The 16,724-nt window shown below is 37.5% G+C and overlaps 1 protein-coding gene across 3 annotated transcripts in view; it reads right to left on the reverse strand.

Moving 5' to 3' along the window:
* Positions 1-213: 213 nt before the first annotated feature.
* ATXN7 (ataxin 7) overlaps positions 214-16,724 on the reverse strand; it is an 86,485-nt gene continuing 69,974 nt past the window's right edge. For all 3 annotated transcript variants that reach the window (XM_056501147.1, XM_056501146.1, XM_056501145.1), the window contains 8 exons: positions 12,051-12,303; positions 11,137-11,399; positions 10,317-10,399; positions 8,345-8,610; positions 7,736-7,934; positions 6,738-6,859; positions 5,512-6,463; positions 214-4,380 (listed from right to left, as the gene is read on the reverse strand). In XM_056501147.1, the coding sequence (XP_056357122.1) occupies positions 4,363-4,380; positions 5,512-6,463; positions 6,738-6,859; positions 7,736-7,934; positions 8,345-8,610; positions 10,317-10,399; positions 11,137-11,399; positions 12,051-12,303 (2,156 nt within the window). In that variant the 3' untranslated portion in view covers positions 214-4,362. The remainder of the gene's footprint in view (positions 4,381-5,511; positions 6,464-6,737; positions 6,860-7,735; positions 7,935-8,344; positions 8,611-10,316; positions 10,400-11,136; positions 11,400-12,050; positions 12,304-16,724) is intronic.

The raw sequence follows: 16,724 nt of genomic DNA on the forward strand, positions 1-16,724 counted from the left end.
TGCTGCTCATTATTCTGATTTGAAATTAATAAAAAGTGTGAACTTTAAGTAACAGAAGGTCCTTGCACAGGAAAATGCTGCAGAGGTGACACAGGCACCAACCCCCTGTAGGATGGAAAGCTCTGAACTTACTGGGCTGACTCGTGATGTCAAGGGACAGTGACAGAATTTGACCACATCCAATTCTCTGAAATTAGTTCACATAGGCACCGATACAGATAATGTTTTCTTTTAATAGCGAAGGATTTTATAATGAAGCAGAAACATATAATATATTCCATGCAACCAACCTCATTTATTGAAAAGTCCTAATTTTATTGCCTTGTTTAGTAACATGTTTGTTCAACAAACTAATCTTTTTCATGAAGCAAAGCACAACTTTTTCTTATAAATAGTATAAATTATTTTATTTACAGAAACTTGTTACAAAACAAATAGACTATATATTTATTTTTCTTTTAAATATCCAAAGTAATTTTTCTATCCCATGACATTTGTTCATGTACTATACAGCAGCCAACACAGAGTTCAGCTGATCAGATGCTCTTGATTATGTATACAAATTATCAAACTATTCACACATTTTACACAGGAGATTGCTTTTAGAACCAGGCTCAACACCGAGCAAGATGCTTCCAAGGCCTACATTCACATTGACATTATGTAGTGCTCATTTCAAAATTATCTTTAAAACATAAAATATCTCGCACAAAAGGTAAAAATTATTATTTTCTGCTGAACAGTGAAACATTTAAGAATCTTTCTAAGCCAAATTCCCTCCTCTAGGACAGAATGAGTAAAAGACAAGAGATTCCTTGGCAAGATAACTCTTACAGGAAGACAACTGCCTTAAAAATGTCATTTGGAAGCCACATCTTAATTTTTTTCGTGGTTTTCAGAGGTACTTACTTGGGTTTTTTTTTCTTCATTTTGGAATATCAACAATTGTGAACATTTTCTAAATTATTTGATTAACGAATATTGCTCTCCCCACTTACCAAAATGAGACAGTTAAATAAACTGCTGGTTAAAACCATATTTCAAACCCTTGGCATTATCCTAAATATGAGTTATCAATGGGATTGTTCCAACACAAGGTATTCAAATTAAAAGATTTTACAAAAGCTACCAGCAAAATTTGCTTTGTCAACCCATCTCATTAATTTCAGAAATATAGATATATGCATGTGTGTATATATATATATATACACACACACACACATATATATTATATAGAGGTGGAAAAAGCAAGCTCCAAAATTTCAACTGAACATTCAAGTCTTTTAAGGAGAAGCTGTCTAAACAGTCCAAGCTTAGAACTAGTTATATCAGGCACTTTCAGTTTTTCCGTTAGTTTGAAACCACATGAGACCCACACGGATGCGCACGCACACACACGCACACGAACACTAAAAAAGGAGAAGCAGTGTGTCACTTAACTAAATGGATCTGCTGGGAGTCAGGCAACTGATCAGCAATGCCACATCCACCACGTGGGCTCCAGGCTCCCAGGAGGGGACCTGGCCATCCTTGGCGTGGATCCACCCACTCCCAAGGCAGGGAAAAGGGACACAGCTTTCACAAAACGGAGGCATCCCTTACATTGCAAAGTAGGCATGTTAACTATTGGCTTGGCAGTGAACCACTTCAAATTATAAAAAGGTATTTGCTTTTTTTTTTTTTTAATTAATTAATAAATAAATACTAGATGATCTCAATTGTACCAAAACTGGATATAAGAAAAAAAGACCTGTGCAAAAATACATATTTAAATATGTACAATCAATTAACAAAATATGTCTTCTGAAATAGGGATACTTCAATATTTATAATAGAACAAGAAATTCCAAAATAAAGATACAAAAGTATGTTTTTTTTCTTGTATAATTCTTTGTTCATCATTGCAGCAATTTTTTAGGTTAAGAAAACTGCAGGAGTCATAACGAGAAGTTGGAAAGACTATAAAAACTGTATCTCTTAAATTAATACCAAAATCTGTCTAGAAACAACCCAGCCACTGCAAATTCAATTTTGCAAGGAAAATTAATTGTAAGCTTCCTTAATTATTTACAGTAAGAACTATGTGACAATAAAAGCTTCAGGAACAATGTTCTGCTTATAACCAAGATCTAAAACATAGTATTTAGAGCAGGTCTAGGGCAGGCAGAATTTATGCTTGGGCTTTGCTCCAGTGGCTCAAGCCCACGTGGTGCACACACAGGCTCTGGAGGAGCAGCCATCAGGAATTCACTTTGTACACATCTGCATGCTGCTGAAGGAGCACAGATTTGCCATCTTGCTTTCAGATCAACAGAACCTTAAAAACCGAAGGACAGTTCAATCACAAACTCGCCAGCATCCAATTGCCGAATTTTTGTTTCCTTTACCTTTGTTTCTACCAAGAGTCAAATTGCACTTGTGACTGATGCTATCCTGAAGTGGAAGCTCTGCCCCAGGGACTCCATCAGAGCATGGATTTCTCTCCAAACGTGCAGGATTTATTACACTTGGATTTCTTTTTGTGGCATTTCACTTTGGTTCCTTTTACATTAAACCAATCGCAGTTCTAACAATCCTTTCAACAGGGCATCCTATTAAATACGAATCCTTTTGTTCCTGACAAGTTGTCTACTGTTTTTTTTTTTTTTAAGTTTGCATAATAAGAGTCTCTAGTACATTGCTTTCTCAGTGTGATCTTTTGTATCAATTCAAAGCTAAAGTGTCTGCATAGAGGCTTCTTGTTGTTTTGCTGTATAACAATGATTTCATAGGAAGTTCAGGAGAAACTGAAAGCATTGTTAGGTAAACAACTAAGCAACTGCTACTCAGAGTGGCTTTGGATTCCCTGATGTACTTACTACTTGCCACCAGAATGGGGAGAAGGCTGGGCTACGTGAACAGTTGGACAGGCTCAGATTGTCTCTTCTCAGCAATAGCTGATGCCCCTTTAAGGCAGAAAATAAAAATCTTCTTTGTTAGGATTTCATCTTCCTTTGCTTTGCCCCCTTAATAAAAGTTTAGTCAGTTTTGAGCCTTGTTTAAAAACTTAAAACATCAAGATGAGTCAAACCATAATACAATGAGCCCTTTGGCGGAATTAATTTTTGAGGTGTTTTGAAGCAAGACAAAATACTTCATAAAAATTGGCTGGATTATACAAAACTCTAAAGCTCCCCATGCTCATAAAGCCTGGGTGGGCCTGGGATGACTGTGATGCACAAACCAGTGCTTCACAGTGAAGTCTGCTGTCAAATTGGCATTTATTCCAGAATTTTGACTAAAAAAAAATAAATCTGAGTGTAGAAGGCTTCACACATCAACAATTTTGTTACACAAACAAAACGGAAAGAAACTGACTTTTATGGTTGCTATAAAATATTTAAATAGTTTAAAAACTCAGTTTTAAAAGGGCTAATTTCATCAGCTGGAAGAGGAAGACAAATCCAGCCTAATTTCTCCATTACAGGTATTTTTTAAAAAAAAACAGAGGCCTGTGGTATACAGTATAGGTCAATAAATACGTTCTTTGGGCACAGAGTTTTAGAGGTTATTTGCCTTTGTCTGTTTGATATTTTTGGAATTTTTAAGGAACAAAATTAACTTTTCTTCCACAAAATCTCATCCAAAATAATAGAAAATAGGTTTTGTATCACACAAATACGGCATTTTTATACTTGTTTTCTGAGCAGTGGCCTCAAACAAGTTTTTCTGGTTTTGTTTGGTTTGTTTTGTTTTAAACTCCTGATAGCTTCTTATCCCAAATTACCTGCAAAAGGCTGGGCAAAACAGACTATTTTTTGAATTGTGCTATTTTTTTATATTCCATTAAAGGAACGTTGCTATAAAAACACTAAAGCCATATTCCCTTCTTGAGGGCTTCTTTCCATTGTGCCTCACATATTTTTCCCCTTGTCACGGGGTCCTCTCCATTGAGGGTGTCTGTCTGGTTAGCTATCACCTACAAAAGACACCATCAGTATAAAAATAAGTCCACAGTAATGTTTATTTCCCCCCAGAAAACATTCGTTTGCCCAGCCAAACTATGTCAAATAGTGGCAAGATGATGTACTCCTGTAAGGAATATCTCACAGATTTGTAGCAAACAGTCCAGACCACTGTTAACACTGATAAGAGCAATTATGTGGCTGAACTTCATCCAGTGTCCATTTCTAGAATATTCACTGCTACAGACATGGCTTCAGGGAAATTCCTTGTTTAAGTGACAGTCCAGTAGATTTCCACACCTGAGGACCATGGGAAGTTGGGAAAACTCAAGGCATCTTGGAGTCCAGAAATCCAGATGGAGGTTTTGCTTGTAGTGAAAACTGTCCAGTTTGTTTCTCACCGTGGTGCTTTCAGCTATCAGGGACGGGCCTTTGGCTTGGGGGCAAGAAAAGAGACAATGATCAGTGAGCCAGGCCCTCAGAGGCACTGAGAACAAACATACTTTGTGGCTAACAAGGGCATATTTGGGGGAAAAATCTCAGGCACAAAGCAACCTTGATAACACGAGGCTGATCTCTCTGAGACTTGAAAATCCTTACCTAAACTCTTCAAGGTTATAATGGTTTCAAGCATGCTTTCCTTCTTAGTTCACTCAAATTATATTTCTCTTTTACTTATTATGCATAGTTGAAATAGTAATTATTAGGTAAGTCCAAAAATAAATTCAGCCATCTGAAGGCTTTTTTTTTTGGTTAAGTAAACACACGTAAAGGTGAAAACCTTCCTCTGTGGCTGAAACTGAAAATTAAGAAACCACTCTCAAAAAATTCTTACTGACCTCCTGGCTCTCTTAGCTACAGAGATTTCAGTTTTTAGCAGCAGAGAAAACAAAGTTTCTTGGATTTCTCATCCTGAATGCAGTGAGATCTACTTTTCCAGTGAGAGTTGTTTTAAAAAAAAAATCAAAACCCCAAACGAATTTTTAAAATGGGATCTTACATACTCCTGAGATCTGCTTCTTTTATAGCATATGTTTGCCTTACCAACTAAAAAGGTTTATTATCTGATTTATTATATTTAATCTCATTATTATTAAGAAGTTAGTCAATGACACCTTGGGATAATAGGCTTATTTTATCACAGTATCACAGTTCTGTTATCAGCATCATTATGTTCCACTTTGTAGAATGGCACAGAAACAAGGAGTCAGGCTGAGGCACACAGCTCAGTTCCATGGAAGGCTGGCAAGATTCACTTTTTAAATTATGTTTAAAGATAAGAGGAATGAATTTTATCTGAAAGCAATTCACAAGCAACAGCATCTAAGAAATCTAAAGTATCCCATTTAAGGTTTCTTTCCTTAAATATAGCTTTTTTATTTAGAATGTTTACAAAAATCCTGCAGAAATGTACCATAAGAACACTCAAAATGAGTACTGGACAAAGAGGACTACCTTTTACTTGAGCATGACCTGGAGCTGGCTATCTATTTAATACTTAACATATGTACTATAAGTATGTGAGGAGGCATTTCATGCTGGCTTAGTTTGAGACAGGATTTCCTACCTGATGAAACAGAGAATTGTTCATCAGTCCTTGCGTCCCTGGGATTGCACCAGTGTGTTTTGCATGAACATTGTTCACTGATGTCAATTTGGCAACTTTGTTTGATTTGCTGCTGCTGCTGTTGATGCTGCTTGAACCAGGTGAGCACTTTCTTTTCTTTCCTATTAATTTGTCAAGGGAAGTGTGTGAATGTGAAAAACTGCTGTGTGAATTTACAGTCAGCTCACTAGACTGATGAACAAATGGCCCTAAGGAGAGCGTGGAGTCGCTGCTGTTCATCATCACACTCATTCTCTTGATGGATTCTGCAGGGCTCCCGGTTGGAGGACCCCTCCCTGATTGGTCATGTTTGAGGCTAACAGAGTTAGCTTTGCTAGTCATACAGTTGAGGCCAACGCTGTGGGACGAAGCTGTCACTGAGGGATGATAGGAGGTCCCAGAGTTTCCAGAGTTAACCACACAGTTTTTTCTAAAGGACTCTGTGGAATGAGAAGGTGCTAGCAGTGCGGAACTGTTTTTACGCTTCTTTCCTGAGCCGCCGCTGCTACTGACGCTGCCGGTGCTGTTACAGGTGCCACTGCCAGCAGAAGATTCCTTAGGTTTAAAAGATTTGCTGGATTTCATTTTCTGAGGTTTGCTGGGCATAGGTGAAGGTACAGAGGAAAGCACTGTAGGTGTTGAAGGGGAAGAAGACACTTGTCTTGATTGCATACTGCAGACAGGATCCACTGCGCCCAGGGCAGCGGGGTTGGCGCTGAGGGTCGTCCCATGGGATGGTACCAACTTGCTGTTCAGAGACACGCAGGAAGGAGAGACCAGCGCTGGCGATGACATAACCGTGCTGGGCAAGAGGAACCCTGCTGCACTGACACCTTGCTGAGAAGCAGGCATCAGGTTTGTCCGGTGGGGGGCACGCACTGATGCTGTGCTACTGGATGCTGGAGGAATTTTCCTGCAGGTGAACAGAAAAACAAAGATGAAACCCCACCATAGCCACCATTCTTCTAACACCCAGTCTAATAATGCTACCTTAAAATGATCTTGGAGTTGATTAATGCCTCCAAAAGATTTTATTAAAATGATAGTGAATTGTTGCAAAAAATGTAAAGCACAGACCATCAGCCTTCAGTCTGAACACAAAATTACTGTTCTTGAACTAGAATCACACGGTTCCATGAACTTTTACAAACACCAAGAAGAATAAGAACTCTTTCACTTCTACTCACTTCCACATCTGTGAATTAAGATGCTTCTCCAACATGAAGTCAAGTGCACATCGAATATGGTTCCACCGCTTGTCGAACACGTAATAACCTCTTCCAATTTGCTGACTACCAAATGTGCAAAACTGAAAAGACATGATGTTTATTGGTGTTTTCTACTTTCAATGAAAATTCTCTGAATAACAATTTTTAAATTATAAACAGGCTTTTAGATGCTTAAATAGAGGATAAAAAATATAAATTAGATTTTTTATGTCTATAGCCCAACAACTATTTAAAATTTTTGGCCTTGGTGTACTGAAACAATTTTCTTGTCTTCTGATACTCTCATACTTTACAGAAGTCAAATCTGAGCTCCTCTGATTAAACAGAGAAGGTTAGCAGTATGTCTGTTTATGTATAAATGTTATACACACACATATTTATGTAGCATCTACTTCTGAGGACCTATAAGCTAGAAGTCTGTTTTAAAAAAAAAAGGGATATAATTTGACATCCAGGCTGGGTAATAATTTTGCTTTTAGTTATACGAACTTTTGTCAAAATTTAAATATTAAAATACCTTACTGCTACCTTTAATGTGATCTTGCTAAGCTGAGTAAAAAATGTGTGTGGGTGTGAAGGGGGGAGTCCAATAAGAAAATTGCACCAAAAAGATACTGTTTACATGTTCTTATTCCAAAACCACAGCCCTTTAGAGCAGTTACCAATTTCATCCTCAGTATTCTGGCATTTTGGTTTCATTTGGACTGGGGAAGTGAGCTATGAACACATTTTTTTTTTAGCATGTTTATTTTGAAACTAGTTAAACCTTCACCGCCTACTAGCCACAAAATAATTTTTTCAAAATATAGGGAGGAGAAGAAGAAGGGGAAAAAAAAAAAAAAAAAAAAAAAAAAAATCACATCACATACCCCACAGAAAACCACCTGTAAAACCCCAAAGTAACTTGTTTACACAATTAGACCCAGAGAGAGACTGAGGTTTACTTAGAAACGTACAGCGGCTGGTTGAGGATGATGACCTGAATAATGACAATCCAGTTTTTCAACAGGCTCTTCTTTTTCATCACATTCTCCCTCATCACTGGATAACCGAGATGCTGGCTCAGCTGCAGGCAAGGGAGGGTGTGGGGACTCGTGGACAGAAGGAGACTCACTGGGGGCATTTCCACTGTGCTGGGCTGGACAGCCTGGAGGCCTGGGCAAGGCAAGCAATAACCAGGTGTTATTGAACCAAGCCCAGTTAAAAATCCCACCCTTTAAAGTGCTGCTACTACTGAGAGAAAGAAATCTACAGATTAACAGATTAATTAACAGATCCCTGGTGTTGTCCAGTCTTGTAACCCGCCAAGGGGAAGGACTGAGGATGGTGGTACCCCTGGAAAAGCAGTGCTGCCCAGTTGTTGCTCAACCACTTCCACTGATTGCAAGTCAGCTTTTACTATAGCAAACACCAACCCTCCTCAGCAGGAGTTACCCTCAGCAGGTAATTGCTAATTGCAGACAGGCACCAGGCCTGGAGCAAACACACTGCCCCATGCAACAGATCTGTATCATTCCCTCACCAAGTATTCATTTCACACCACTGCATCTGCAGATTTTTCTTACCTTGGAAGACTGGGGGGATGAGGTTTGGGTTTATTAGGTAATAAAGGCTTTGATTCTGTAAGAGTAACTCCATGAGAATTTTGGTGCAGCTCCTGGGAAGTTTTAGTAGGTGAGGGATGTGGTTCCCTGAGAGGGGGCATCTGCTGATGATGATCCGAATGTCGAAGAAGTTCCTTTTCCCTGGTTTTGCTTTTGTGCTCAGCTAATAACACATCAAATCGTTTTCTTCGACCCTGTACAGCCCTCCGCTGGGTTAAGGAATGTGTCTGCAGAACCAGGAATAAATCATTAATCCCAGCCTATGACATTTGTGGAAGTCAAACACTCAAAATGTGTATCTAGAGCTTCAAAACAGAGAAAATCACAGTACTGGTTTAGCAAACAAATGGAAATATGACTTAGAAAACAAACTTTAAAATTGCTTGGTGGATAATTATATCCTTGTCTGATATAGACTAATAAAACCATCAATTTGGTTAAAAGCTTCTTTCAAACTTTATTTTAAAACCAAACTGCCAAATTTTTAATAAGGTTAAGACTAGAACCAAAAACCTGTTTTTACATTGCTATTTCAATTGCCAACTCCTGCAAAACCAAAAAGAGAAAATATTTACTTTCATTTAAAAAAGTATTCAACAATATAACGTTTAAAATCAGACTTCTAATGGGAAACCTGAAAAATATTTATAAAAATACTGTGCTGCCTTCTATAAACTAATATATTCCTTGAAAACCAATGTAATCAAATAGATATTGAGGAATTCAAAACATCCAGCAGAATCCAGAGCCAGAGTCAGTCAGGACTCAAAGTTCTTTGAGTGCCCTGAACACTGCAGAGAGTAAGATGTGTATGTGTAAAAATGGCACCAATTCTAAGTAAGGTGAAGTAAATGGAAGCTACTTTTCTGAATTGTTAAAGTCACACACAATACCTTTTTAATATGGCACAAAGGGTTTGATTTAGTTCTTTTTAGTAGGTATAAATTTGTATCACACAATTCAGACACAAACAGCAATTCCAAAAATTATTTTATGAGTGGTATGTTGTAAAGAATTGATGAGAAATGTTTTTACTCTTTCACTTTTGATTTGCCTATTTCTCTTGTAAAATCTTGCATCTTTTCCCTCCTCTATTAGCAAAACAGTTTCCTCCCCTCTGTAATTCCAAAAGGGCAATGTGTTCAAGTTCAGTTCCTCTGGGTCATTACTGCCAGCTTCATTTACCTTTGTTCTGTAGGTGGTTTATTTACCAGACGTTTCCCAAACTGAGGGTAGAGCTGCTTTGCAGGAAAGCAACAAAATATTACACAAGTGCAGGGGATCTGAATTCTTGGCTCCTTGGGAGCAAGTGACAGCCCTCTGTCCCCCAGGGTTTTGGAGCCAGAGGATACAATGTGTCTGACTGAAAGCTTTTATGATTGTTTAGTTTAGAGTTTGACCTCTAGGCGTGCTCCATGGCTCTTTCAGGAGCTGGCTGTAGCAGTTCACCCAGCAGCATTAGCGTTTACACAAATTCCTACCAAGAACCTGCTGCAGACTCTGCTGGGGGGAAAGGGTATGAGAGGAAGAGCCTGAATTATTTAAATCCCTCAAAAGCAGTATTTTCAATGCTTATGAGGAATTTTAAAATTTATGATCTACATCCCAAAGGTTACCCCTCAAAGAGAGGAACATGCTGCCCCCCTGCTACCTACATGTAGAATAACACAGTTTGTCCCTTGTCAACATCTGTGTTTAAAGGGTTTACACAAAAATAAAAATCTCCACGTTACTTTGAGAAATACTTTCTGAATAAATAATTAACTGAACTTCAGAAACAATTTCTTCTTGGTTCTGGGCAACATGTTTTGGGATGTACCACTTACAGTGGTAATTACCAACAGCACAAATTTGCAGTTCTCCTTTTCTATCATGTTCCTCAAGAATTTGAATAAAAACTTCAGATAATCTTATCCTGATTCAGATATCCTACCTTGCATGTTAAAGACCTAGTACAAGGTTTCCTGGTTTCCACATCAATGACACCACAGTATATATCAGGATCAAATTCTCTCTCTGTCAAAGACACAGTATTGAAGTTATCAAAAGACAGTTTGAAATACTAACATTTAGTTCCATCATAAATATTAATCATATTGGAAACTTTTCAAATATGACACAGGCAAATGTACAAATAAAAATGCACAAGAAATTTGTACAAATTAAATTTTTTTACACTCTCAGCAAGCTTATGGTGAGCTGAAATACAGATCTCAAGTCTACAAACACCTCAAAGGAGGATTTGATGCTGCCTGTTAGAAGTAGAGATTACCATTATGGATTGTGACAAACAAATGGTGGGTTTTTGCTCGTTGGCTTTGGTGTCAAGAACTTTTCTACCATTCCACTAACACTCAAAATAATTGTGTTAAAAAGTCTGAAGAGCAGACTGGGTTTCCATTGTTGAGCTTATGAGGTGCTAGTTGTTCTGCTTTCTGTGTACATTTGGACCTTCCACATAGAAAGAAGGACAACTAGAATCTTTAGAGATAGAAGAGTGTAATTTTAAAACTGTCAGAACTGACAGGCATTTGAGATCTGTACAGGTTTCTGAAAGGAAAAGCCAATTTCAAGGTATTTGCATCCTTAAAGTGTATGTCAAATTCAAATTATAGACTTAAATTATAATATTTAAAAACTCTTACTACAAGTTACAGTATAACAGGAAATTTAATTTACTTCTGGAACTTATTTCCATATATATATATTTCTACTAAGAGGAATATAGCTAATAATAATTTTTAAAAAATTACCTGACAATCTTTTATGTAAAAATTTCCTATTATTCGTATTTTCTTCAGGTTTCTTTTCCAAAAATGGAGGCACAGAGAGAAGACCTTTACCATTCAGTATCTGTCCAGGGGAAGGCAAGGGTGGCTTTGGTATTGAGGGACAATTAAGGCCAGTCTTTATTGAGGAACTCACAGTAGTAGAACAAGTTGGACCAACAGCAGCTTTCAGTTGGGCACCATCTATCTTTGGATGAATCTTTTCCACTTTGACAGATGGAGTCATACTGTTATTTATGAAAAACAAAGAGAGAAAAATTGAAAAAAAAAACTTAAAATATGCTATTATTCAACAATACTTTGATCTATTCCCAATATAAATGCAGACCTTCACCCTATTATCTTTTCAATTTTCACATTCTTTATGATATCCATAATCTCTTCTCTCCTGTTTTCCTTGACACTTCAGAGTGTCCAGGGACTCAGAAATCATTGTTTGCATTCATGGACAGAGAGTATCACTGCAAACTGTCCAAAGCAACTGCAATGGGCCCATTACATCCAGTGAGAAATGCACCATTCTGTAGCAGTAAGTTTTATCAGCAGTGCTGTTATCTCACATGTGCAGGACAAAAATCACCTGAATCAGAGCTAAAACTCCCTTATGATCAAAGTATGCAGATTACATCAAAGAATTAGGAGCCTGAAGTAGAATGACCTTTATCCATGGTGATTTAAGATGCAGCTTTGCAAGAGTTCTTCTTCAACACAGATATGAGAATTAACTATAATCTTTGACTAGGCTGTGGGAAAAAGTCTGGAGGAGTTTAAAATTATTATCTCCTAAACCAAAAACGCTCTGAAACAAAAGGAAACCTTCTTGACATAGCATGTCTATGGAAGTAATGACATTTAACTCTTTCAGAAGACATACTCACATTTTGTCATGGGGAACTTTGCTGTGCTGTACCGAATGCATTAACCTGTTGTTTCCGCTGATCTGCAGCTTGTCTTTGGGTGATTTCAACAACTTGGAATTTGATGATGATGCACTAGTACCTCCACTGGATGAACGATTGCTCCCACTTCCACTGCTACCTTTGTTTTTTGATGGGAAAGATGAAATGAGGGAAAATACTGAAGAGGAGGGAGGAGTCAAAGGCGGCTTGCTGGAGGAGCTGTGTCTTCTTTCTGAAAGAGTGAAAAGAGGTTTTAAGCTCCCATATAGAAAGAATTTGTAAATACTTCACGTCATTTACTCCATTAACACTTTTCCTTTATTGGCTTGGGAGGTTCCCTGACACACACAGAGCAGAGGATTCAAGCCTCTCTGTAATCCCTGAGGTTCCATTCAATGCTGATCTCCAGAGGGTCACCGGAATCCCTTTGAGCTTTGGGAGCTACATATCTCAGCTACCAAAGCTTAACTCTCCCTCCATCTCAAACAATCAGCTCTGGACCTCAGACACACAAAGCCAAGAGACTCCTGTCCTCAGGCCGGGAAAGCTTAAATATCATATTCTCTTACAGAGTAAGAATTATCTGTAAGTATGTCTCCTAATCGTCAAAATTATATTAAATCCAACATTTTCACTTTTACTTCATGACAAACTTTTGGTATGACAAATCACACCTCCAGTATGGAACACCTCTGAGAACATGAGCTCAAATATTGACCTACGTGGGTTTTTAGAGCACTGGTTGGGCTTTTTCCTTCTTGTTTCTATTTAGCAGCAGCACCAAAAGTAGCAACAGATATTCTATAAAAACTTGAGTATCTGAATTAAGAGAGGTCAGCTTCTGCCACTGGATGAGTTTTTAAATTAACACCAAACCATGAAAACGTCTATGCTGCTAGCACCATTTCAGGTAAAAGAGTGCCTAATGTAAAGGCCCTTCTTCAGAAGCATGAATCCTCAAAACACCTGGCAGCTTCCAGCTCTGCCTGCACAGACCCACTACCGGACCGTGTGCCCACTGACACCTGTGACTCCTCGAGGGTCTGTGTAATCAACACCTACTTAAGAGACACTTCTGGCAACCAAACAATTGAAAACCACAGATCTGAGACACAAGAAAGAGGTGTGTCAGGGGAGAGAGCAAAGGCAGTGGTAACAGATCATTTGCAGCCAAGTATTGCTAGAGGTGCCCAAATCCACCACCGATCAATCTGAGGATCACCTTACAGATTTTGACTTCAGTGAACCGTAAAAGGAGCAGGCTACTCATGAAGCTACAACTACAGCCAAGACTGACAGCCAAGTCCAGTGCAGAAGCCTGTAAGGCTTTGGGAAATGTAAATTAGTACATCTGCGTCCTGCTTATATGACCTATTTGGAAGGAACACTTGAAATGTGTTCATCAGCTCAGAAAAATAAAAATAATGAATGAATATAGAGCTTGGACTAAGAAAGAAACTGAACCAACTCCTGTGTGTTTCCCAGTTTAACTGCAAAAATAGGTGCAAACTACCTTCTGCAAAATTTTGCAAAATACTCATCACTTTGGAATGGGTAATTATAGTCGAGAAGTGAAGTGTGAAATGCCCAACAAAAATACCAAACAAATTCAGTAACTTATCACCTATCCCAAGAACAATTGCTTTAAAACTGTAGTATTTAAAACGATTAGCTATCAAAATCATCCACTTAGTTTTCTAGAACCAGCTGCCACTGAAGAGTCTGTAAATGAAATATTTTAGCATATTTATGTTCTAGCAAATGCCTGTGCTTCTAGTATGACGCAGTGCTTATTGCCAAATGGCTTTTTATAGCAATGGCAAGAATCCCTGAGCTCTGTTAAGTTACTATTTGAGGGCCATTAGAGTCCAGTGATGCTACACCCTGTGAGGTAATGAGAAACATTACTCAACACTCTTCCACATTCTGTGTATTTAGAAAATTCAAAATCCAAGTGGTTACCACAGTTACAAATAATCTCTAATAAGCCAGTGGAGGACTATGCAATCCTTGGGAGTTTATGATGACTTTTGCTTTTTGAATTAAGTGAGAGTATTACTTTCTTGAAAAAACCTAGCAGACAAAAAGAAGGGACTAGAATAAAACTGACAACCTCCTTGCATTCCATCATTAGGAAGAAACCAGACAAAACAGTAATCTCAGCTATTTATCTGGATGATAGGAATATTTCTCTTCTGGCAACTGTAATTGCACTGTTCTGGTACCAAACTGAGATGCTACTGCTATTTGCATCAATGTTCAGCAGCACCAGGCTTAACCAAGTGAGTTTTAAGAAAGTGTTTTAAATTGACAATAACAAAAATTACTTAAGAAAACTAAGGCTAATGGCTGATCACACACAAGTTTACAATCTGCCTGTCAGAGAGGATTTCCATACACAGACACACACACCCAGAAAAAAACCCCATCAAGCAAACTTTTTCTAGAATTCTGGGACCATTTCTGAAAGACACTGTAACAATGCATGGCTGTGAAATCCTCACTTGCCACTTCTGTGCATAAACAGGACTTATCTTGTCTATCAACAAACAAGAATTTTCAGCTCATTTTTCATAACCTCCCTAGACTTATTTTTTTTTGTTGTTGACATATGTACAAACTGAGGTAGGGCTGCACTACAATTTGCTTATATTTGATGTTTCAGTCTTCTTATAACACCCATGATCTTAAGTGAAATCTACTTAAGAATTGTTTTGCAAACCATGTGAAAAGCACTGAAGTCTCACCTTAATAAAGTTAGTATTATTTTTGAAACCAGACACGTTAAGAATTGCATATTTGATCTAATGAATATAGTTACTGACAGACTGACACAGTTTTTACTGGAAAAATTACTACACAAACTGTCACTGAATAATCAAGACTACCATGCTTTTTCTGCTAAGCATATTACAATAATAAATTCTACTAATCTTCTGCCAAATTAACATAGTTATATTTTTAAGTGTTTTCGGGCTGAGACAGAATTAATAACAAATGAGAACTATCTCCAAGTGTTCAGTTTTCAAATTTTAAAAGTTGGCACTCACATCCCTTCCCTTCATATAACTATTGAGAGGAAAACAATTTTTTTAATGTTGTAATTGCATATATAGCATATCAAAGTGATATTTCCATTGCAGCAACTATGTATGATGATTCTTAACTCTAAAATTTGTTCCTTGTGTTTTTCTGTTGATTTTTTTTGTTGGTTTGTTTTGCTTTTTAAATATCAAAAAAATCTAAGTTTTGGCTTTGGACAAAGAACCAGAAAATTTTCCTTCATGCCACAGCACTGGAAAGAAGCTGATCTAAAATGAAAGCTGTGTTCAACACTAAACTTTAACAGGTAAACTCCTCCTTAAATACCTTTGCATTTATACAACAGGTTTGTGACACTATGAAGAAGGACTGGACTGAGTTAGAAAGCTGTGAAAAGAGATGGCATCCCAGCAAACAATGTCTCTGCTCCAAATGATCAAGTTGGAAAAAACACAGCATCTCTGTGCTATAGCTGAGCAAGTATTATATATGTATCATGCCAAAGGACACAGGACTTCCTGATAAAACAGATATTGTTAATATGAATCTCTTCCAGAGCTTAAAAAAGCTTCACCTGGCCCTTAGTCTGCCTGCCAATTTTCTTGAGTTTAAAAATCCTGTTTTCCATTGTCTATTTCCACTAAACATGCAGCAATCTCTGACAAAATTCAAAAAAGTAACCTGGAAGGAGCAGGGAAAAAAAAAGAAGGAAAAAAGAGAAAGCTTCTCATTGTGTTTGGCTACTACTGCTTATTCCTCTATCAATGAGTAAACAGTTGGGCATACTGTGATTCATAACTCATTGCTATATTAAAAGATGATACCATTTTATAGAAAAAAGCATTTGATTTTTCATAAAATGCTTTCTTTGCTTCATGCTTAAAAAAAAAAAAAAACCTAACAAAAAGATTAATTTAAGAGCAACAATACTCTTAAAATTTTTCAAGACATTCCTCCCAGGTCTATGCTTATTTCCCAAAAGCTAGCAAGTATTTTGTGCTGTTCATTCTCTCTGGGCATCAATTAATAGCTTTGGGCAGCAAATACATGATGTACAGATCAAGTTTCATAAACCCATTTTTTTATACTGAGTCCTTACATAAGTACTGGGCAAAAAGTCAAAGTGCCCTGTGTCATTGCTGGTGCAGCTGCAGTAAAAATGAAGCACACCCAGGAGAACACACACGAGTTTGGTTCAGTTAGACATGTTGGAACTTCAGTGAACATTCAGAAAAAGATTTAACACAGGTTAAGAGTATTGTGTAGAATAAGTGTAAGATTACTCCTCAAACTATAGGATTAGACATGTATATTGATATAAGGCATAAAAATAACCTTTTTGCTTAAGCAATTGTTATTTCATGTCTGTACCACAAAGTAAAAGCATCATAATCATGACACTTAAAACAAACTTGTCCTTTTCTCCATCATACTGAGCTACTGTGTGACTTGTCATTTGAGAAATTTTGACAGGCATATTAAAACAAATATATTTTACCTGAGGATAAAAATTTTATTTCCTGTCAGTAAGAGTATTTCATTCCTAGGATAATGGAGAGCTAATTGACTTGGTTTTCTCATTTCTCCAGGAAGCTCAGATTTGTGATATGA

Source organism: Oenanthe melanoleuca, chromosome 12 (assembly GCF_029582105.1).
Source record: "Oenanthe melanoleuca isolate GR-GAL-2019-014 chromosome 12, OMel1.0, whole genome shotgun sequence".
In the NCBI taxonomy this organism is placed as follows: domain Eukaryota; kingdom Metazoa; phylum Chordata; class Aves; order Passeriformes; family Muscicapidae; genus Oenanthe; species Oenanthe melanoleuca.